The sequence below is a fragment of the Glandiceps talaboti genome, chromosome 14 (assembly GCF_964340395.1).
Source record: "Glandiceps talaboti chromosome 14, keGlaTala1.1, whole genome shotgun sequence".
Taxonomy (NCBI): domain Eukaryota; kingdom Metazoa; phylum Hemichordata; class Enteropneusta; family Spengelidae; genus Glandiceps; species Glandiceps talaboti.
Genome location: NC_135562.1, coordinates 1,381,211 through 1,403,292, shown reverse-complemented (window position 1 = coordinate 1,403,292; position 22,082 = coordinate 1,381,211). Strand labels below are relative to the sequence as shown.

Below are 22,082 nucleotides of genomic sequence, written 5' to 3'. Positions count from 1 at the left end.
TTATTCTAATAAATTAGGGTGTAAGGGGTGGAAAGTTTAACTGACTGAACACCACTAAACAGTTAACAGAAAAAGAGAATTTGTTAATTTTGTGAATTAAAAACTTTGCTTGCAGGACATTTCGTGTTTCTCCTTCCTCTTTGCATACACCTTATATTTGAAGTTGCACAGTATGTTTCAGCATAGACCCTGTTCACTGCAGAATCTATGTTTTCATCCTTTGGATACCTTGTTGTGACACTTCTTTGAAAAAAATTACAACAGGATGGGGTAACAGGTTAGAGTGGCCGGCTTGGAATCTGCAGGTTGCAGGTTCAAGCTCCATCACTGTCTATTTTTTTCCTGATAGACATTGCAATGTGAATGCTTTAATCCTATGCGTTTATAAAAGGCTGCAATAGATTGTATGCTCCCCAGGGAGTTGAGGAAGTACAAAGGGCCGTTGTGCCGCTATAGATCTGAGCCAGGGGTAATAATCGTAAAGTGCTTTGAGCACAGAGTGGAAATGTGTTATATAAAAACTGACATTATTATGTGGAGTATGACAGAAATGAAACTAAGGTCTGGTCTCAGATTTAGAATAAAAGTGGATGTATTATGATTGAAATCTGATCATGACTGTTCTCTGTTGTTCAGTTTTAATATAGAAGTGCCACACAAATTCATGTTGGTTTTGATGTACACAAATAACACCTTTCATGTGCCAAAGCAAACACCCTGTGTGCACCAAAGACAATTCGTCTGTATGCTTTGTTCAAATGAAAATACTTTATGCATTTTAATGTTCCAAATGAAATACATTCGTCCTATGTTTTAACAATCACAAATAAAAATATGTACCTTGTTTCTGTTGAGACTATGACTACCACCCAAATTGATGTTGTTTGATGTAAACAAATAACACCCATCATATGCCAAAGCAAACACCCTGTGTGCACCAAAGACAATTTGTTCTGTGTGCTTCATTCAAATGACATTGTCTTCATCATGTGTAGTAATGTTCATATTAAAGTATATTCACATAGTTTCACATTCAAATGAAAATGTGTTCTTCGTGTGTTATAACATCACAACTGATTTTTGTGTGAAATGTCACTGAATTTGTATTATGACACCATATTAATGTACAATTACTGCTGCACTTGTATGCAATGGATATATTTGTAGAATAAGTACAAATTCTGTGTCTGTTAGATCTGATATTTTCAAATTATAGAGCATGATTCATCAATACTAGGCAAATTACAGGTATTGTCATATGTATTATAACAATGGCAAATTACAGTTATTGTCATTTGTATTATAATAATGGCAAATTACAGGCTTGTTATATGTATTATAATAATGGCAAATTTACAGGTATTGTCATTTGTATTATAATAATGGCAAATTACAGGCTTGTTATATGTATTATAACAATGGCAAATTAAAGTTATTGTCATATGTATTATAATAATGGAAAATTTACAGGTATTGTCATTTGTATTATGACAATGGAAAATTTACAGGTATTGTTATTTGTATTATAACAATGGAAAATTTACAGGTATTGTCATTTGTATTATGACAATGGAAAATCAACTTGTTAACAATCAAATACAGACACAAACTATGAATTGTATTGTAACATATTGCTATAAGCTGTCAACAGACGTTGATGTGTAGATTGCACTCACAGTAGAGTGACATCTCTTACAGCAAATTTCTCTCACATGGCCACACGTTGAACCACATTGAAGTGTTTACACTGTCTTAATTACAGGGTGATAACAAAGGTATTACAATCACTCACTTGTATAATCTACTACATGCAACAACTGTAGTTTTAGTTTGTGTTTGTCTCTGTCGTAATATGCTGATAGCATGTTTTCCATAGTAATACAAATTAACAAGATTGTCTCTTTCTTTCTTTGTTATTATTCAGCTTCCGGGTCCAGCTCCATCCATGTTATCACCCCATGCATCTGTTGGACCTGGTGCCTCACAATATGCACAACAATACCATGCAGGTATGTACCATCAGCTACTCTAAACCTTCTTTCCCTTCTAGAAAATTTTTCACCCAGTAACTGATTATCAGAGACTAAACTTTGCAGTGTTAAGTGTTGCATAGTGTGAAATGTGATATCACAAAACATGTTAATTTACTGGTTGATCTGAGAAGTCTCCGGGTAGATGAAAATCTGATGTGGTGAATACGGCTTAATTTCTTTATTTACCTCTTTTTCCTTCGTATGTTGTCATTTGTTTTTGATTTTGTTGTTGTGTGAGTGCTAGCCTCCTTCCACTATCACTCACTGAACAACAAAATCAAAAACAAATGATAACATACATACATACATCATCCGATTATTTTCAGTTAATGACCTCTGACTTGACCTACAACTATTAGTTAGCATTGTGACAATATCATACATAAAGCTACTTGTATCACCTGTAATGTATTTGCATATTGTAATATTCCCTGCAGCAAGTGGTCGTTCAGGAACACCAGGTGGTTACCCAGGTGGATGGAGAAAAGGACCAAATATTGCTATGAATACAGTAAGTATTATATTCACAGAAATATGTAAAAATCTACTGATGCCCTCACATATATGTATGTGTGTATGTCAAGGCGTGCAAAAGTAACAAGTCAAACAATCTTGATCAATAAGTATAATCTGATGTTTCGAATTAATATTCTTTTACAAAAAATAAAGGCAAGATATAAGTAGGTAGAAACTCTGACTTTATATCTGTGTACTGATATCGTGTGTATGCCTGTGTATGTATTTACGTACTACATACATACATACATACATACATACATACACACACACGCATACATACATACATACATACATACATACATACATACATACATACATACATACATACATACATACATACATACATACATACATACATACATACATACATACATACATACATACATACATACATACATACATACATACATACATACATACATACATACATACATACATACATACATAGACATGTACATACACACACACACACACATACATCTATACAGATACATATCTCAGTGATGTCATACATCAAGACTTTGAAAGAATGATGTTGTTCGGTTGTTTCATCTACATGTTAATCATTGTCATTTGTCTCTGTATAGACACCTGGTGGCAAGGCACAGTTTACATTCAATGCACCTATGCAGCCTCTCAAAGATATCCGATATAGAAGAGTTGTTGCTATGTATGATTACCAGGCACAGAGATCAGATGAACTCACCTTTAACAGAGGAGATCTTATTACTGTCTTGTACCAAGATAGTGAGAATTGGTGGATGGGAGAAACACTCAATGGTCAACAGGGATACTTTCCATCAAATTATGTCACTCCAGAAGGTATGTTGATGAAAGCAAATGAAATCACAGTGTAAGGGGGGGTGGGGGGGGGGGGGTTGAAATAGTGGGATACTTCTATTTTCAGGATGACAAATTTATAATTTTAATCCTTTGATACTTGTACAGATTGTGATTTTTTATATCAGGACATCGTCATCATCATAATTTTAATTTATCTTTGTGTATATTTTCTTCCAGATTACAATGATGACAGTAGAAATGATAACTTTCAGGATGAGATAGAACAAGTGATAGAGAAACCATCAATGTATGCCCCTCCCTCTGAAAGTGATGACCTAATAGATGATAAACCTAAACCAAAGAAAAGAACCAAAGCTAAAACAAAATCTCAGGTAAAAAAATAACTCTTGATAAGTCATGCAAAAATACACACCCCAAGACATAACTACTGGTCTGTATATATATACCATGATAATAACCAGACAATATGTACTATTTTACCATAGAATAGTCGAACTGTTTATACACACAATTTTTTGAGTCTGAGTTTCACTTCCCTCTTCTCCCCATCATTCACATAAAACAAAGCAGCTATTCTGACCACTACATCAGTGTGTAGGTTTACATGTTAAATCTTGTTCAATATATTCCTTGTAATGTGATTGGACAAAGGATCCTGCTGTGTATATTGTGTCTCTGTTATTGTTAGTCTACAGTTGAAATGTATCTATCTTTGTGTGAAATACATCACGTCCCATGAGTGAAACACCAAGCCAACATCATTTTAGCTGTAATGTCCCATGAGTGAAACACCAAGCCAACATCATTCTCACTGTATTCTGACTGATACATCAGTGTATAGGTTTTACATGGTAAATCTTGTTACTGTATTCTTCCTATTAGATGTCAGCTGTAGTCACAAAGAGTGGAGAATTCAAAGTTTTGTCTGGGGCTGATGAGACAGTGACTGAATCAGAGATACCAACAGCACCGTAAGTAGAACTCTAATTCTGTTTTTACAGTCTCTACCTCCTTTTATATTTATGATTACTTAGTTCAAGAAAACACCAACCAATTCTCAAATTAAAAAAAAAAAGATAAAAAAAGACACTTTCTATTTAAAAAAAAAAAATACAATAAATAGCAAAGCGTTTCTGGCCAAGACGTTTCGCTCAGGCTTTGCTGAGCTGCCTTAGTAGGCCCAATCCATCTCATGCTAATTATTGCCTACGTCCAGTCACTTTATCAATCATGTATATGATAATATGATAATGAAACTGCTTAGTGTATTAAAAAAATATAGATTTATTTTGCATCAAAGGAAGGAAGACTTAAAAGGATGACATCACCAGTAGATACTGTGTAGGAAAAGACTGATTACATTGAATTTAGTAGATGACACACTACACAATTTTTGACAATTATGTCTATGTTTCATCTCCATCTTCATCCCATTATTCCTAGTATAAAACAAACCAATGGATCTATTCATGAGAAGGAATATTTACTGGAAAAACTATGGATTTCAACTTTGTAGACCATATACAACAAGTAACACTGAAGTAAAGCAATTTCTCTATGTGCTACACTTGTATATAGCATTCATATCAAGTGTAACAGTGTACTCTTTCACTTGGTTTATTTACAAGCCTAGCATGTGGCCTTTCTAATGTGGTCAATTAGCAAATGAAACAGTATACTTTCACACTTGATATGGATGCTATAAACGATTGTGATACATTGAAAACGCTTTGCTTTCAAATTGGTGTTATGGGTTGTATTGTTGAAAAGTTAATTACTACCGTGGAGATGTTCTGACTAAAATGTGATAAATTTATTGTCAAACAGGGCAAGAAGGAAGAAAAAGAAACAACTTTCCAAGGCAGCAACGGCAGCAGCAGCTGGAGACATCACCACTGATGCTGATACACCAAGAAGACCAAGAACAAAACCTAAAAAACACGGATCAAGGGAAAGTTTACTAGAAGATGAAGATGATGGTGGCACCCAGATAACAACTGATACAGAAAAGAAAGGGGGAAAGAGAAAGACCAAAACAAAACATGTTGAAAGAACAGTATAGAAGATTAGAATATGAACAACTCTAATAATGGTTAAGATGTCTTGCCAAGAGGACACTTCCTCAAGTTTGCTTACCTTGTATATACTGTAAAACTTCAGGGTTTAAATGATACTTTCAACACATTACATACATTGACCAGTACTTACAGACTTTGTAAGATATAAAGAGATTGTACAGAGGCTGTACAAGTGTTGATATTCAAATACAGTATCACTGTTGTCAGGAGTGCATGTACAATAATACTAAGTCCCATACTGAACAGTTGGTTTCATTGTAACACTACAGGCTTGGTGTTAATATATCAACCTAACCTGTAGAAAGGATTGTACCCCGCATCATATAATCGGAGACAAGATTTCTTTCGACTCGCTCCACTCAGTCCACTGGCGTTGCTGTACTGTCAGTAGTTTACATTGACTTGGTCAAAGTAGCTTTATAGCTATGGAATCAGAAAATGTCACTGTAAATGTAATTCACTAATTTCTGTGATGTACTCTCAGTGATTAACACAATGCTGTAACTATCTATTGCTACAAACACTTACTTTATTAGGTTTTGTGACAGTGAGTATTCAGTCTTGTGAGAGTACATCATGGAAGTGAATTACATGGTTACGATTTTTTATAGAAATGTGCACAAAAATTAAAGAGAGATTTATTTGATAACCACAGGACTGTATTCTTGTAACATGCTGACATTCACCAATTCAGTCATTTTGGACGTATACAAGTATGTTGACTACTCCTGACAGTCGTGGTACTTTGAGTAGAGATGGCTGCACTCCAGACAGCCGTGGTACTTTTTAGTAGAGATGGCTGAATGTACAGATATAATAATGAAAAATATGAAAAAATATGTACCTATTAATGTACATTAAAATACTTGTTAAGTAAGTTTGCACAAAATTAATGCAAAAATCAAACAAAAATTTGACCATTCAATTTCATGACCAATCAACATTAACTCATGTATGTACATATATTTGTTACTAATGTAAATGTAGACTAAGTTAGTAGCATTGTGTTTATTGTTACAGTAGTAAAACACAGATAACCATTAGCAAAAAGGAAGTAAATATAAACTCTGAAATGCAGGTGTTATAATTACCCAATCAGTGATTTCACATGCTCCAATTGCCTTATCTTAATAATGGGTGCTAAATTTAAAATTTCAAAAATCGGAAAAAATTAAGATTGTAGTACCTGGCGAATTTTGTATATTTTTGTAAAATTTTGTGTATATCATTAATATTACATTGCACATCTTTACATTACTTAACCCTAAATAAACATGATTAAATCGTGGGATAAATGTGTTCATTTCTGGGGAAGTATTAGACAAGCTTTTTTTTAAATATAATTTCACGAGTTGATTCTTAAGTTATGAAGTCTTTTTTCTGTAATATATTCAACTCTGACCTCTGACCTTAGTCCAGAATACTGTAGATGTAGGTGTTGTGGTTTATGAAGCATGACAAGCTTAAACGGAGTGTTTGCTCTGGAGACGTCCTCGAGATGTGTATGATATCTGCAGACGACAACGATTTTGTCATATTCTTTGTAATGTGCTACGGTAATAAGAAAAATATTGACATACAAAAAATGTATCTTATTCTTGAGATTTAGCATATTATGACAGGACAAGAAGCTTGATAATGATATGACATGCTCCATACTTCTTATATTTGACAATAAGGAATATATTGCCCTTTTACAAACATTTTAGACTGTTCATGGAGCACATGAATTTGTACCACATTCCTTATTTGGACTGTATGACAGGGTGGATATAGAAAATGTATTGTATTCCATTGCATGTCACATACATACCGCATTCCATATTACGACTGTGAGACAGGGTGAACTCGAAAAATATTTGCCTTCCATAAATGCATACCATTCCATTGCACAACATACACACATCTTGACATCACATTCCATATTTGGAGTGTAGGACAGACTGAATAAGAAAAATATTGCCCCTCTATGTATTCTGTTGGTTTGCACTACACAGACATGTGACTATTCCATATTAGGACTGAGACTGGGTGCATATAGCAAATATTGCCGCTCTGTGAATACATTCTATTGCAAAGCACTACACAGACCATATTACATATTAGGACAGTGAGACAGGGTGGATATGGCAAATATTGTCCCTCTGTGAATACATTCTATTGCACTCCATGTACACTGACCTTTGACTCTACCATATTCCATATAAGGACAGTGGGACAGGGTGGATATGGCAAATATTGTCCCTCTGTGAATACATTCTATTGCACTACATGTACACTGACCTTTGACTCTACCATATTCCATATAAGGACAGTGGGACAGGGCTGATATAGAAAGTGTTGCCCCTCTCTCTCTCCCAGTGCATTCTATCGCAGTAGACAAACAGATAACTGTACAATGTATAATATTGTATATTATTCCTAAAACTCTAAATTTTAATGTGTATATTTGTACAGGTGTTGTGATCTATAGTAAGTAGCCTGTATAGATTTGGTTTGATTTAATGTAAAATAGTTTGTAATATGCTAATATATTCTGTTGTTTACTTTCTATTTAAATTATGTTTGATAATTTATTAAATATACATACTTAGAATTATATAACTTAATGTTGTCAGCTTTATATACTATTTACAAATTTTTATTTTGATTCTGTAAACCAGTTTTTCTGTTTTGTTTTGCTGCTAAAATACATGTTTAAATTCGCACACACAAATTTGAAACTTTTATGAATTAAAAATCCAAAATAAATACCCAATCCTCTTTCATATGGCCACTTTAATTGTTGTGATACAGTACAACTACTAAACTTTTGTTCTGAAAACCAAATTGAAACTTGTTACCTGAAATTTGTAATATTTAGTCCAGACTTCTGTAATATTTTATTTCTCAACATTCCAGTTTATATGTCTTACTTTCCAAACTTCGTAAAGTTTCTGTTTTAGTTTCTTTATTTCTATCTTTTTTTTTATGTTTTACAAGAATAAAAGCATAATCATTATTGGTATTTGCATGATTATTGTAGATTTGGGTTTCATAATCAATAACTAAACGTTGCATGTTAAAAAGTAGAAGAAAACTAGATATTTCTTGTGTTCCATGTATTTATATTATGATGATGATGATGATGATATGACGACGACGACGGCGATGATGATGATGATGGACAACTCTTAGAGAATAACTACAAATGGACTACTTAGGCGTTAAATGTATAACATAGACCATCTTCCAACCGCAAGGGGTGGGCTTCGATATACATTCTAGGGAGTGGTGGAACAGTCTATACCATTCATTGACAAGTCAAGGTGAACAGACTACTTAGCAGGCACTAAATGTATAACACAGACTACTTAGCAGGCACTAAATGTATAACATAGACCATCTTCCAACTGCAAGGGGTGGGCTTCAATATACATTCTAGGGAGCGATGGAACCATTCATTGACAAGTCAAGATGAACAGAGACTACTTAGCAGGCACTAAATGTATAACATAGACCATCTTCCAACCGCAAGGGGTGGGCTTCAATATACATTCTAGGGAGCGATGGAACAGTCTATACCATTCATTGACAAGTCAAGATGAACAGAGACTACTTAGCAGGCACTAAATGTATAACATAGACTATTTAGCAAGTACTAGAAATATACTAATTACTGAACTTAATGCAAAAAAATCTTTTATTTTTATATTGAGAAAAAAATAGTTAAATGCTGTAAATATTTCACTGAATAAACATAAAGATAAGAAACACAAACATTTGTTCAGAATTCTCATTTCAATGTCTGATGTTAATCAGGAAACTTGCACACACTGTCATATTACCACTTGTGGGTGCACATTACAGGGTAATTAATCACCAGTATGTATGTCATAATACCACTAGTATGTGCACACTACAGTGCAGGTAATCACCAGGAGGTATGTCATAACACAACTAGTGTGTGTGCACTATAAAGCTAATAATCACCAGTATGTATGTCATTATACCACTAGTGTGTGCACACTAAAGTGCAAGTAATCACCAGTACATCATAATATCACTAGTGTGTGCACACTAAAGTGCAAGTAATCACCAATATGGGGGTTGAAATCTGGTGAACCAAGTGTTTCCAAAGCCTTGAGAACTGGACAAATGCCTGAATTGAGTGTCTTATGCATTTGGAAAATATGAAAGGTCATAGTTGCCGGAATTCTGCATGTTGGAACGAATGAGGCTCGTACTTAGTCAGGACTGTGTATTTCTCTTGCATCTGTGCCACAAGTACTAGAGGGTTATTAGCTCTACTGTTAAACCAATTGACTGTATCTTCATCAATTTTCCATCCCACTGACGCTTCGGTATAGTTGACATAATGAAGTACACTTGACAACAGTGTTTAAAGCCGTTATTGACACAGTGTGAAGAAAGGTACTGATGTATAGGCCTAAATTTAGCCTATTTATGCTATGAGAAGTGCGCCACCTATCAGCATAGGAAGGGAAATGCCATTGTTAGAAACAACGGATGACACAGATGAATACTTTGGGATTTGCTTCCAAGAAACATTTTGATTGTGAGTAGAAATTTTCAAATAACAATAAACCCAGAGTTCATGAACATTCATTCTTACACAGAAAAAAATGTGCATTGTTAATGAAGAGAAGACATACAATATACAAGTTTTGTTGAAAGTGATGTTTTATTTATTTAAATCTATTTAGTTACTACTACACATTTTCATCACTTTAAGGTTCTGAAGTCATACATACAAAATATTTTCAACAAAAAAGAGACCATAACAATTAATATGAAATAATTAAGATGGTTTAAATGATGCATTACAAGGATGTGGTCCAACTCCAGACAGTATTTTTATCAGACACTGTTTCCATCAAGTATAATATTGAATAATGATAGATAGTTTTGTCAAACATGGCTGTCTCTGATATCAAAATCTACTTTGAAGTGGTTGAAATGTGCTTTAACGTAAGGATTTTGACATAACTTCAGAAGCAATAATGGAGCTACACCATTTAGGAGATGTTGAAATCTCACAGAATAACAAGGAATGGGCCTTGTCATCTTAAAAACAAGTAAACACAATGAGACACCAAATTCTGCATTGAGTCAGTCACAGTAGCTAACCAGGTCAACAGTTTGAGGGCGCACTAACAACTGTCAAAGTAAAGAGTTCATGGGATGAAATAAGAAACATCATAGTTAGAATCCCTTGATTATTTAAGATGTGTAATATGTAAAGGTTTACAACATGGTTTGTTTGTAACTTGAAAGATATCCCTAGTGTTATACTGTTACTAATGGTAAACACATCATGCCATCTGTTGGTCTGTTTGTGCTGGTACACTGGGCATATCATGAATACCTTCTTTGTCAACTATCCTGACTGTGAATGATGGTAGTCGGATAATAAACCTGGTCTGAATCTGAAAATGAAAAAAAAAGAAAAGAAATACATGATATAGTGATGAACGGCAAATAGCAAATATATTATACAATGTATATATAGTGATGAACTGAAAGTATGCTTCATTCAGTAAAGGGAATACTGTGAGTACCTTTTTGAACACACAACAAAGTTATGTCAAAAATGAATAAACACAGCTTGTGCCCCATTTAAGAATTAAGAAAGTGATATACACAATACAGTGAGTGATACATTGAAAGTGAAAACTGAAATACACAATAAAGTGAGGGGTACATTGAAAAGTATCCTTCCATAAGTAGAATACTGTCAAAACTGAAATACACTGTGACAGTACAGTGAGTGATACATTGAAAGTGAAAACAGATATACACAATAAAGTGAGGGATACATTGAAAAGTATGCTTTAGTAAGTAGAATACTGTCAAAACTGTAATACACTGTGACAGTACAGTGAGTGATACATTGAAAGTGAAAACAGATATACACAATAAAGTGAGGGATACATTGAAAAGTATGCTTTAGTAAGTAGAATACTGTCAAAACTGTAATACACTGTGACAGTACAGTGAGTGATACATTGAAAGTGAAAACAGATATACACAATAAAGTGAGGGATACATTGAAAAGTATGCTTTAGTAAGTAGAATACTGCGAGTACCTTTTGAATACAAAGGAAACATTATGTCAAAAAAATGCAGTTTACAAGAATCAGTCAAAACATTAGTGATTTTAGTTATTTGTAGGGACTATAATGTTATCTAAAACTGTGGCACTTTAAGCAATGGTTTGTGTAATGTAATGACATATGATTGGTTTTAGTGATTACACACAATATACATACCTCAGCAATGCATTTTTCTAATAGCTGTACTGCCTCTTCTCTTGTCAAATCTGAAAATAAAACCATTGTTCAAAAATACTCAGTACAAGTATGACTTAGTTTGTTATAAATCATTCCAGGATATTTATGTATGTTTTCTTACATTCCTATCTCAATCTTCATCTGTGTATTGGACACTCTTCAACAGAAACAATTAGACTCAAGATTAGCTGTTCATTGGTGTATACCACATGTATCATGTACATATCACTAATTCTTTTATTTCTACTAAAACTTTAAATACTCGTTAGCAGATCTCCATGTTAATTTGTCACATCTATGCAAAAACAGCACCATTAATTAAGAACAACGCACTCCCAAGATACATAACTTCCACCATGACATCACTACCTCCTCCCCCACCCCCACACAACCCCCATCCCATCCCTACTTTCAAATATGACTCCAAGATACTTAACTGAAAAGCAATCACACTGGTAATATACACAACTATGGGGTTATGTTTACATACAATGTACAGTTGCCTTCTATATGCTTTCTCTGAAATCCAGTGATTGACAAATTCAAACCGAGATATACTGAGAATAAACACACACAGGGTAGGACAGACATTGGTATATCATTACCTCCCACTTTAGATGGGAACTAAAAAATATACGCACACAGTGTAGGACAGACATTCGTATACCATTATGATGGGAATTAAAAAATGCCAATTCTTACCTTTCTTGTAGTACCTATCCATAACACTGAGTGTGAAGAAAGACCCATAACCATGTGCTCCATAAGGTATTTTATTTAGGGATGCTAGGTAGTCCATGTAGTAGAGTGATGGCCCACTCTTTTCATCATAACCTGCTTGTAGCATATTGACCATATATGGCGTCTGTAAATATAAGATATGTCATTAGCATATTGACCATATATGGCGTCTGTAAATATAAGATATGTCATTAGCATATTGACCATATATGGCGTCTGTAAATATAAGATATGTCATTAGCATATTGACCATATATGGTGTCTGTAAATAAATAAATGACAGCTGTGTCTTTAGTTCTGACAGCATTGCATTGTCACTAAGGTTTGAAAACCTTGGTAACAAAGAGAAGTCATTTTGTAAAATATTTTGCACTGATAGTGATACAACACCTTGTATGGTAAATGTAGGTTTAGTGTGTGAATGCAGAAATCTTGTAAACCATGAACAGATTTCTGAACCTTGCACCATAAGGTTGACGGATAACGCTAGTAAAAGTTTGTGTGTGTGTGTGTGTGTGTGTGTGTGTGTGTGTGTGTGTGTGTGTGTGTGTGTGTGTGTGTGTGTGTGTGTTTGTGTGCTTGCGTGCGTGCGTGTGTGCATGCATGCATGTATTTTGTCGGGTTATGGATCTCTGTCCACTTTCATCTGCATTAAAAACTTGATAAATAGTAGATTCAGTAATTAAATCATGTAACATTCTACTTACCCTACTTCTTAGGTAGTATGCTAGATTAGATCTTGTAAAGTTGGCTGCTGCATGGGGTGACAATTCATAACCTGTGTGATGACATATGAATATTACATTTTAAATTTTTCTTGATATCTTTTAAATTACGTTTTTGAGCATAAAATAATTTTCACTATCAATTTATGTGGTTATGTGTGATTTAAATGATGTTTCCATGCCACTACATGGGGCGTATGATAAAACTTTTATGGCCCATATATGGGTATTGTGGACCTCGGTAGTACAGATTATGGACCCTCCTAAAGTCAGGCCCTTCCACTGTACAACCTTGGTCTGCACAACCCATATCAAGGCCATAAAGATTATCAACACAAAAGTGTGCTGGCTAACAAATGTGATGGATTATTACTAGTGTGCCCTCTAAGCAAATTTTGCGTACTGCTGGCACTGATGCACACAATTTCTAGTGTCGCATTAAAATTTGTTTTCTCCTATCTCTTACTATGTGGTGACTAGTGTGCCCTCTAAGCCAATTTGATGCACCACTGACATACACAATTTCTAAATTTGGTGTTCACCTATCTCTTACTATGTGGTGACTCACAAGAAATGCCGGTTTTTCTCATTTTGACCCACAATAACAAAATTTTGCTATTGTTAGAGGGCACACTGATTATTGCCTTATTCCTTATCTCACTATACATCAAACACTTACCATTTCTCATTTTATAAAGTTGAATATTTTTCTGAATATATTCTGCAAACTGTACGGTATCTCCAGCATCACCAACACAACACAACAGAAGATTATCACTTAATTTGAACATTTTGTCCGAGTCTGAAAAATAATAAAATATATTAACAAATTCACATTGTGAATCATCATTCACATCTATTGCATTTCGGCTTTCAGATGAACAGTTTAATGAGCAACTGTTGTTAATTGTTGGAAAGAATGTGGAATTGACTGTTAAAAAACACTGCGATAAGGTACGATATAGTGCAAAGTAAGATATCACTGAGGTATACTATTACCGAGGTACCACTTTGACAATCTTACTGCTTCTGTTCACTGATTTGACAATCATTTGTAGTAGGGCATATGTTAGTCCTGCTTACTGACAGAGTATGCGATTAAATATAAAATGTAAACACACACACACACACACACACGTATATTATTAAACAATATCTTGAAAACGTTTTGAATACATCAAAGCTATGTTCAATGTCACTAATCGTATGGTGGTATTTATAAAATACAACGCTGTCACTTTTTTATGAATTTGGAATGACGACAACCCTGTGATTGGAACTTGGCATCTACATCACTTTTAAAAACAAACCACTTCATTTCACCACCTTCTGCTTCTGTGCGAGTAGTCGGAGTACTCACGTTTATTTTATTCGTTTGTGATAATGAGCTTAGCCAGGTTGGGTTAGCATACACATTTTATGATATAAACAATGCATTTACAGAGTTGAACATAGCTATACTACACGTGTGTACTAAAATTGCAAGTCACAAAACACCATGCCAGTAACGATATCGTGAATGCGAATCCAAGATGCAGAATTTTTTATCGATTTGCTTGAAAATAGATTCACTTACCTGTCTTGTAAACAAGTACACTGCGTGCAGACACAGTGTCTGCAGCAACTAGGACAAAATCTGGCCCTTGGATACCTATCAAACACTCCATGGTTTTAGCAGTTCTGCAGAAACTAAAGTTAGTTATCAACTTCCGCTAAAGTCTGTGTGTCTTTCCGGTAACGGATAATCACGCGAGATGTCACAGGTTTTTCATATATCTGTTTTTGAAACTAAAGTTTTCCTTGGTTGTTTCACATAAATATAATTTCATATCACACAAAAGATATATTCTGGTATTGAATTTAAATTTTGACGGAAATACACAGCTTTCTTCTATTTTTAATTCGACGACGTCATACATCTTGTGACCATATATGACGTATGGGATACCCTTAAAAAGCTAAAACCCTAGCGCCATACTGAACTCACAGCCGCAGCAATATTCACACTGTCCCGAAGTTTCGGAGTATTTTAATACGGTAAGTTTGGGAATTACAGTACTGCATATTCATTATTGTGTCATGAATTTGTTTAGCCACTTTGAAAACGTGTTCAATAAGTCAGACCGGTTGAGGCGGCCCGAAATAATTGAATAAACAACACACTGTCATGTCATGTCAAAAAGGTCATCCATCGCGAAGAAAACATATCAAGTTATTATGTCAAATTGTGTGAACTGGTGTCTTTCTTCAGTTGGATTTTGTAAACTGAAAGTGAGTTAAGAGACCGAAGTGTGGTTTTAATTAGTATAATATGTAAGCATTATTTTGTAAATGGCTCTTGGTCTTGTCTCCTGTCGTGAGGAAGTAATTTCTAGGAAATGTAAATTCCTTTTACTTTGAAGTCGACTAGTCAGGCATAGCGCGTCTGGTCTTTCCTCTGGCTGGATTTCGTCCATCGGTATGGGACTGTAGATGGTAGAAGGAGCTGCATTGTATATGAAACTAATTGAAACATAGTCTGTGATCATAACGTGCACGGTCACCATATTGAAATGTTAATAATGAACGCCTAACTTCAATATTTAGGAAGTGACTATTGGACATATCAACCCCTTGACCTCTCAATAACCTTTCCGAGTCACATGATTTGTTTGAATAGGCAGTTCATGATGATGAGTCACTGTGTAGATTTCATAGGGCAGTACCTATCTCATGCCTATGACTGTATACTGTGTATGAATAAGCTGATCAACACTCGTTTACCTTCAAAAACCCTCAATTGAAAATGATACATATGCTACAATGTGTTAAACGTTAGTTTTCTCACTAATACATCCATGGTTTTACATAGACCTGCAATTCTTGGAATCAAGTAAATAATTCGTGTGCTTGATGGAAGTTAGCCCATGTGATTGTCTTGTTTTTGCCATCAAGGGTTTGTTTAAAAATTGATGTACCTGTTTGATATACAAGTCAGTCGCCAAAGAAAAAAATGGTAGGTTTGTTTGAATAGGTTTCCCACAATCATCTGTTGTGGCCCAACTTATTCAAGTCCATCATGACATATGCCTTTCTGCAACTACACAAAATTGTGTCAGCAAGTGAACAAGGCTAGAATGTCTTTATATTGAAAGCGCGCAGTAATGCTTTTGTAATGTTATATTTTGTAATGTTTCAGTTATGGTCGTTACGGCTGTGGACTTTGAAGTGAATGAATCAGGTCGCAATTTATAGTTATCATGTTTAGTCTAACAGGCAGGGGGATCCTTGTCATATACACAGTGAAGCACCAAGCCAGGCCGTAATCACTCTTTGTGTCATGTGTATTTGATAGTTATGTGATATTGATTCAAGCACTTTATAGCAACTTTCATTTATTTATTGAGAATTGTACCATTTACTTTGTAAGTCTTGAACTATTTTAACTATCAGTGTAATTGATGGCAAGATCATTTTTTAATTGTTAACTTTCACAATTTCTGGTTTTGTTCAATTGACACAAATGCAGCATAATAATAGTCAGGTTTGTGTTTCTTTTACAGAATATTTATATTTTGTGTGTAATCACTTAAAAGGAAAATCAAGATGTCTCTCTACCCATCGTTAGAAGATATGAAAGTTGACCAGATGGCAAAGGTAAGTTGTAAAAACAGGAACAAATTAATAGAATGGTTTATCATACCAACCTGACCAGATGGCAAAGGTAAGTTGTAAAAATAGGAACAAGGTGATAGAATGGTTTATCATAGCAACCTGTGTCCACATTCAAAATATGCTTGGTTTACTATCTTCAAATGTGAAAATTCCCACAATTCAGAATGTCTTTATTCGAAATTAAGCATTTTTGGACTTGTTGTTGTTTGTTTTTGATTGGTTGACAGCAATAGTCAATCTCTCCAAACTATAGTTAGCAAATAATTCAGCTGAGATTTGGTGTCTCGGGTGAGCATAATCCAAGACATGCACATTGGACAGCCTCTGTATTTTAAACACACGCATATACTATATTTCAAAAACATAAAATCTATAATTGTTTAAATTGTTGTTGTTTCCATAGGCTCAACACCAACATCAACATGTTGCCCAAGCAGCGATTGCAGGAGGCCAGCATCCACCAGCTGCAGCACCAGCCTATGCCCCTGTAGCCCAACCACAACAACCAGCTATGCAGTCTTCACTGTATCCCTCTCTAGAAGAATACATGGGCTTGAACTTGACACCTGAATTTGTGGCCCAGAATATGCCAGTTGTTGCTCAGAATCCACAGGTATATAATAAACAACCATTTTATAGTTCACAAATTCTGAATAGCGTTGTTAGATTTTTAATTTTGAATGTGTTAGACAAGATATGGTTAAGTTAGTATATAGTTATACACAGAACCCACATGTGCTGTGCAGTGTCAGGCCTGTGGGACTCATTCATGGATACTTGGTGAACTGACATGGAAAGCCTTGGTAATTTCACATTGACGTAATGGCAAGCATTCAAGAGAGCCCAGCCACATAGTCCCAAACTTAAATAGAAATCTGTAGAATTGTGTGTGTGTGTGTGTGTGTGTGTAAACAAAATGCTGAGAGCAATTCCCAGCACAAAAACAGACTTAGACAAATATTATGTATGACATAAATTTTACTTTTTAGAAATATTATTTAAGCATATCCTCATATTTACGAGAAGAATTATGTAATACATGAAATCTAAATGTTATGTTATTTGATATTTTTACCATTTCAGTCACATGCTGTAGCAGTACGTCAGAGTGCTGGTATGGTAGCACCCATAACAGGAAGTAGTAATCTTGGCCTAATGAGAGCTGAGGTCAAAGGAGGAGTACGAGAAATCATCAGTTGTAAAGATGGTGAAGGTAAACTTGGACTCAGAGTCAGGGCAATTAGCAAGGTTAGTGTTTAGTTTTGGTGGTTTTATTAGAATGCACACATGACATAGTATAATGCAATTCAGGTCATGACCTTTCACCAAAACTGACGGAAGTGTCTTCTGACAACACAGAGTCTTTCTTCACTCATGGTCTAAGTAGGTGATGTCACTAGTAGCTTGCTGAACGAACACACCTGTAAAGGAACTGCCTGTAAAAGAAGTACAGTGTCTTCAAGTGGTGTGTGGTCCCAGGCCATGCCTCCAGTTATCCAATGCAAACTATGTTGCTGATTACTATGCATTTATGCAGTATTGCAGTGGTGTTGTAATCCCTGTTTTTCCCAACTTGTAGTTATTTGTGGACAAACAATACCCCCTGGTAGAAAGAGAATTTAATGACACTGAGTTGGGGTTCATACAGAATTGACTTTTCATCTTATATTGTACAATAGGTTGAGTAGATAGAAGGAGGACTCGGGATATGTAAACTTGAAATTGACATAGTTAGATATTATTCACCAATATTTTTCTTTGTTCAGCAAAGGAAAACGAGTGACCTAAGGGGCCTTGTCTTCACAAGTCACCAGACAAGATGTGACAAACCATTATGTTCACCAGCTGTTTTCTGTTCACATATACTTAAACAATAATGTACGCCCTCCCAGCCCATAATGGACTCAAGCAAACGTTGAACGACATAATGGGCGAGGCGACAGCCGAGCCCATTATGGAGTGCAAAGTTTGCTTGAGTCCATTATGGACTGGGAGGGCATACATTATTGTTATTATTTTATAGTTTTGCCAATTCCAGTGAATTTGTAGACCGAGAAATGCAAAACAACGTATAATATACACAGCGCTGAACATCGTCTGCCATGTTCGGCCCGGAAGCTGAATACTAATCATAGCGACACACGTACGTACACGTACACACACATATACACTTCAATGAACTGCTGTGAACACAAATTTGTTTCATGAATGCGTTGTATTTTTACACAGTGGAAATGACAATCATAAGTAACAACATACATTTCGAAAAGATACCTAGTCGTATGAAGAAACAGAACAAATAAGCTTGTATTGTTATGCTCGTTCCAGGGCCGCGATGCCCAATAACGGAGTACATTATCTGTAATAATGTACGGCGATGACGTCACAAAATTCACTGGAATTGGTAATGCTATAATATAATAGTAATTAAAGTACTGTAATCCTATTGTTTTGCAGGGAGTATTTATTCAATTTGTTCATAAGAATTCACCAGCAGCTTTGGCTGGGTTGAGGTTTGGTGATCAGATTCTACAAATCAATGGAGAGAATGTTGCTGGTTGGGATACAGACAAAACTATGAAATATCTGAAAAAATGTAACCCTCAAAGAATTGTGTTTGCTGTCAGAGACAGGTATGTTACATAGCTTTTCAAATTTCTTCCACCTGTTATCTTGCAAGACAGGTACATAGCTTTCAATTTTTACTCAGCATGTGAACCGATAGTTGAAGATGTTTGTATAGAAATACACAACTTTTTATAAAAGTGTCCATATTTTTGACATTTGATTATGTTGCCGGGGTTTTGAATTCACACTCAGAATGCAAGGTGTGTACTCACAGGGGTCAAAGGTTACATGACTTGTGACAAGTCATTGATTATTAGTCATCAAGTAGAGTGAGTGATAAAATTTATAATTTATAGTATTTTGGGCCTAAATTACTGTTATCGGGTGACACAGTGTCACAGGGGGACATATTCTTTTGTGATTTTCTAAAAACCTCTAGGAGTTGTCGGTGGCTGATTGAATTGAGCACTCAGTTCGGACCACTGTACGTTTCAGATAAATTTTCAAGTTGTGTTTGGAACAAAAGTTCAAATTGAATACTATGGTTACCAACACAGATGAATATCCATTTGAAGACCACAATACATTCATTTAGAGATAAAACAGATTAGTGAAGCAAGACAGGCTAAAAAAATGTCCTCTTATTTTTCCTTACTAGCTATTTGTATTTAATTCAGTTTATATTTTTGAGTATTTCCACTAAAGTAAGAAAGCTTATAAAGTTAGATAGTAAGATATTATAATACATACATGTAAAGATAGGCAAGTTAAAACAATGAATGAGATGAACATTTCTACTTGAAGTCAAACAATTTTCTGGAAGTGAATTCTAAATTTTCAAATGTCATCACGGTCGTCAGGGTGTACTACAATGGGAGGTTAATAAGAGTGTTGTTTTTCTTACAGGCCATTTGAGCGTACAATTACTCTTCAGAAAGACAGCACTGGTCATATTGGCTTTGTATACAAGAATGGTGAAATTACTAAGATTGCTAAAGACACTTCAGCAGCTAGGAATGGTCTTCTTATTGATCACATGTTGCTGGAAGTTAATGGTCAAAATGTTGTCGGATTGAAGGTATGGCTCTCATTAGATGCTATAGGTTTTTTATCTCTATAATAGAATAAAAAATAGGAATTGTATATTTTTCATGGGCCAGTGAAAAAAATTGGGTTACTAGTCTGGGACTAGTGGTAAAAAAATGGAAAATTTCAGGCCCTGCATTGACCATTTCAGTCAGCTGTGCCAATCATACTTGAGATGAAACAGGAGTATGTTATCATATTTTATCAATTTTCAGAGAATTGACAGTTATTATATGTCAGTCACTCTAAGTTTTCTTTCCACTCTGCCTTAAGTTAATAATTCCGTATTTTCAGACTTGGCAGTTACTCTATGTCAGTCACTGTAAGTTTTCTCTCCACTCTGCCTTAAGTTAATAATTCCGTATTTTCAGACTTTGCAGTTACTATATGTCAGTCACTTTAAGTCTTCTTTCTGTTCTGCCCTTAAAACTTACCTCTTTCAATCTTAACTCTCCCTCACTTACACACTTCTCTCTACATCCTTCCATGTTTTCAAATTGTTTCTCTGTATCCTTTCATTTTGTAAGTAGTTCTGTGTCTACACCTGGAGCTCTTCACAGAACTGGTGCATTTAATTTGAATACACTTTATTATTATTATTATTGAATTACGTCTGTATTTTTTTTTATAGGATTCAGAGATAGCTGATATCATAGCAGCAGTTGGACAAACAGTGACCCTTACTATTATTCCTAAGTTTATCTATGAACACATCATGAAGAGGTAAGTTTAAGACTTGACGTTTTCAAATAACATTACTGAATATGTTGTTATTGAATAATCAGAAAATAGAGATGGTACCAGTTTAGAAAAAGTTTATTTATGCTGTTATCTTAGTAGTGAGTGTGTTTATTTTATATATGTAGGTAAAGATTTAAAAAAACAAAAACATAGTTTGATAGCAAATCTTGTTAAAATGTAAACTTTAAAATGAAAGTTTATGAATTCACACATATTTTGAAGTTCATCTGTATTCAGTCATTTTCAATGTTTCAAAAAGTCTACACTCTCTAGGAATTAATAAATTAATTTATGTCAATATTTGTGAAAACAATCAGGCTTTAAATGAAATATTTCTTTTAATTTATTACAGCATTGGTGGATCTCTTGTAAAGAAGAATATGGATCATTCAATTCCTGATGTCTAATCTAAATGTCAGAAATCTGACAAGTTTACACACACACACACACACACATACACGTACGTACGTACGTACGTACGTACGTACGTACAGTTACTCCTGGTGTATAAATGTCAGAAATCTGGAAAGTTTACCAACCCTCACACAGAGTTATTCCTGACCAAACTGTCAAGGACTTGACATATCTTTAGATTCTGCAACCAGGGTTATAACTACAAAACCACAGACGATATCAACCCTTCTTTTTCATTTACAGTCTTCTTCTGACGTACAAGTTTACCCATTGGACAATCTTATTTTCATACACATAAAAATGATTAGGAATTTATCTCACAGTGACTGAAAGATAAATATTTACATCAGTAGGTACTTGTGCACTTCAGTGTAATAGAACTTGGGATGTATTTGTGTAAAAATAAATACTGAATTTTGAATATTA

The 22,082-nt window shown here is 34.7% G+C and overlaps 3 protein-coding genes across 6 annotated transcripts in view; 2 read left to right on the top strand and 1 right to left on the bottom strand.

The window, feature by feature from the left end:
- The window catches only part of LOC144445557 (jouberin-like), a 46,847-nt gene extending 38,780 nt beyond the window's left edge, over positions 1–8,067 (top strand). Inside the window, exons 24-29 of the mRNA XM_078135157.1 lie at positions 1,925–2,009; positions 2,471–2,544; positions 3,140–3,374; positions 3,573–3,727; positions 4,239–4,327; positions 5,184–8,067. Coding sequence (XP_077991283.1) covers positions 1,925–2,009; positions 2,471–2,544; positions 3,140–3,374; positions 3,573–3,727; positions 4,239–4,327; positions 5,184–5,418 — 873 coding nt within the window. The 3' untranslated portion in view covers positions 5,419–8,067. The remainder of the gene's footprint in view (positions 1–1,924; positions 2,010–2,470; positions 2,545–3,139; positions 3,375–3,572; positions 3,728–4,238; positions 4,328–5,183) is intronic.
- Positions 8,068–10,145: 2,078 nt separating this feature from the next.
- LOC144445192 (proteasome subunit beta type-2-like) lies at positions 10,146–15,645 on the bottom strand. 2 transcript variants are annotated; one of them, XM_078134738.1, is made up of 7 exons: positions 15,589–15,645; positions 14,770–14,981; positions 13,873–13,995; positions 13,176–13,246; positions 12,430–12,592; positions 11,707–11,756; positions 10,146–10,863 (listed from the first exon to the last, which is right to left on the bottom strand). In XM_078134738.1, the coding sequence occupies exons 2-7, from the start codon at positions 14,858–14,860 to the stop codon at positions 10,750–10,752; spliced, it is 612 nt and encodes a 203-aa protein (XP_077990864.1). In that variant the 5' UTR covers positions 14,861–14,981; positions 15,589–15,645; the 3' UTR covers positions 10,146–10,749. The 2 variants fall into 2 exon arrangements, with proteins under 2 accessions (XP_077990864.1, XP_077990863.1); XM_078134737.1 differs by lacking the exon at positions 15,589–15,645 and having other exon boundaries at positions 14,770–15,029.
- Positions 15,051–22,082, top strand: LOC144445191 (syntenin-1-like). Of its 3 annotated transcripts, none has more exons than XM_078134734.1 (8): positions 15,051–15,230; positions 16,736–16,829; positions 17,251–17,460; positions 17,931–18,095; positions 19,305–19,480; positions 20,322–20,493; positions 21,133–21,224; positions 21,595–22,082. In XM_078134734.1, the coding sequence occupies exons 2-8, from the start codon at positions 16,779–16,781 to the stop codon at positions 21,647–21,649; spliced, it is 921 nt and encodes a 306-aa protein (XP_077990860.1). In that variant the 5' UTR covers positions 15,051–15,230; positions 16,736–16,778; the 3' UTR covers positions 21,650–22,082. The 3 variants fall into 3 exon arrangements, with proteins under 3 accessions (XP_077990860.1, XP_077990861.1, XP_077990862.1); XM_078134735.1 differs by lacking the exon at positions 15,051–15,230 and adding an exon at positions 15,966–16,188; XM_078134736.1 differs by lacking the exons at positions 15,051–15,230; positions 16,736–16,829 and adding an exon at positions 16,887–16,896.

Bases quoted from the DNA above. Each gene is read 5' to 3' on its own strand.
- LOC144445192 (XM_078134738.1), bottom strand. From the start codon at position 14,860: ATGGAGTGTTTGATAGGTATCCAAGGGCCAGATTTTGTCCTAGTTGCT. The intron at 13,996-14,769 runs GTAAGTGAATCT...ATTATTTTTCAG, and splicing joins TGTACTTGTTTACAAGACAG to ACTCGGACAAAATGTTCAAA. The intron at 11,757-12,429 runs GTAAGAATTGGC...TTTTATTTTCAG, and splicing joins GGATAGGTACTACAAGAAAG to ATTTGACAAGAGAAGAGGCA.
- LOC144445191 (XM_078134734.1), top strand. From the start codon at position 16,779: ATGTCTCTCTACCCATCGTTAGAAGATATGAAAGTTGACCAGATGGCA. The intron at 16,830-17,250 runs GTAAGTTGTAAA...TTGTTTCCATAG, and splicing joins AAGTTGACCAGATGGCAAAG to GCTCAACACCAACATCAACA. The intron at 19,481-20,321 runs GTATGTTACATA...TTTTTCTTACAG, and splicing joins GTGTTTGCTGTCAGAGACAG to GCCATTTGAGCGTACAATTA.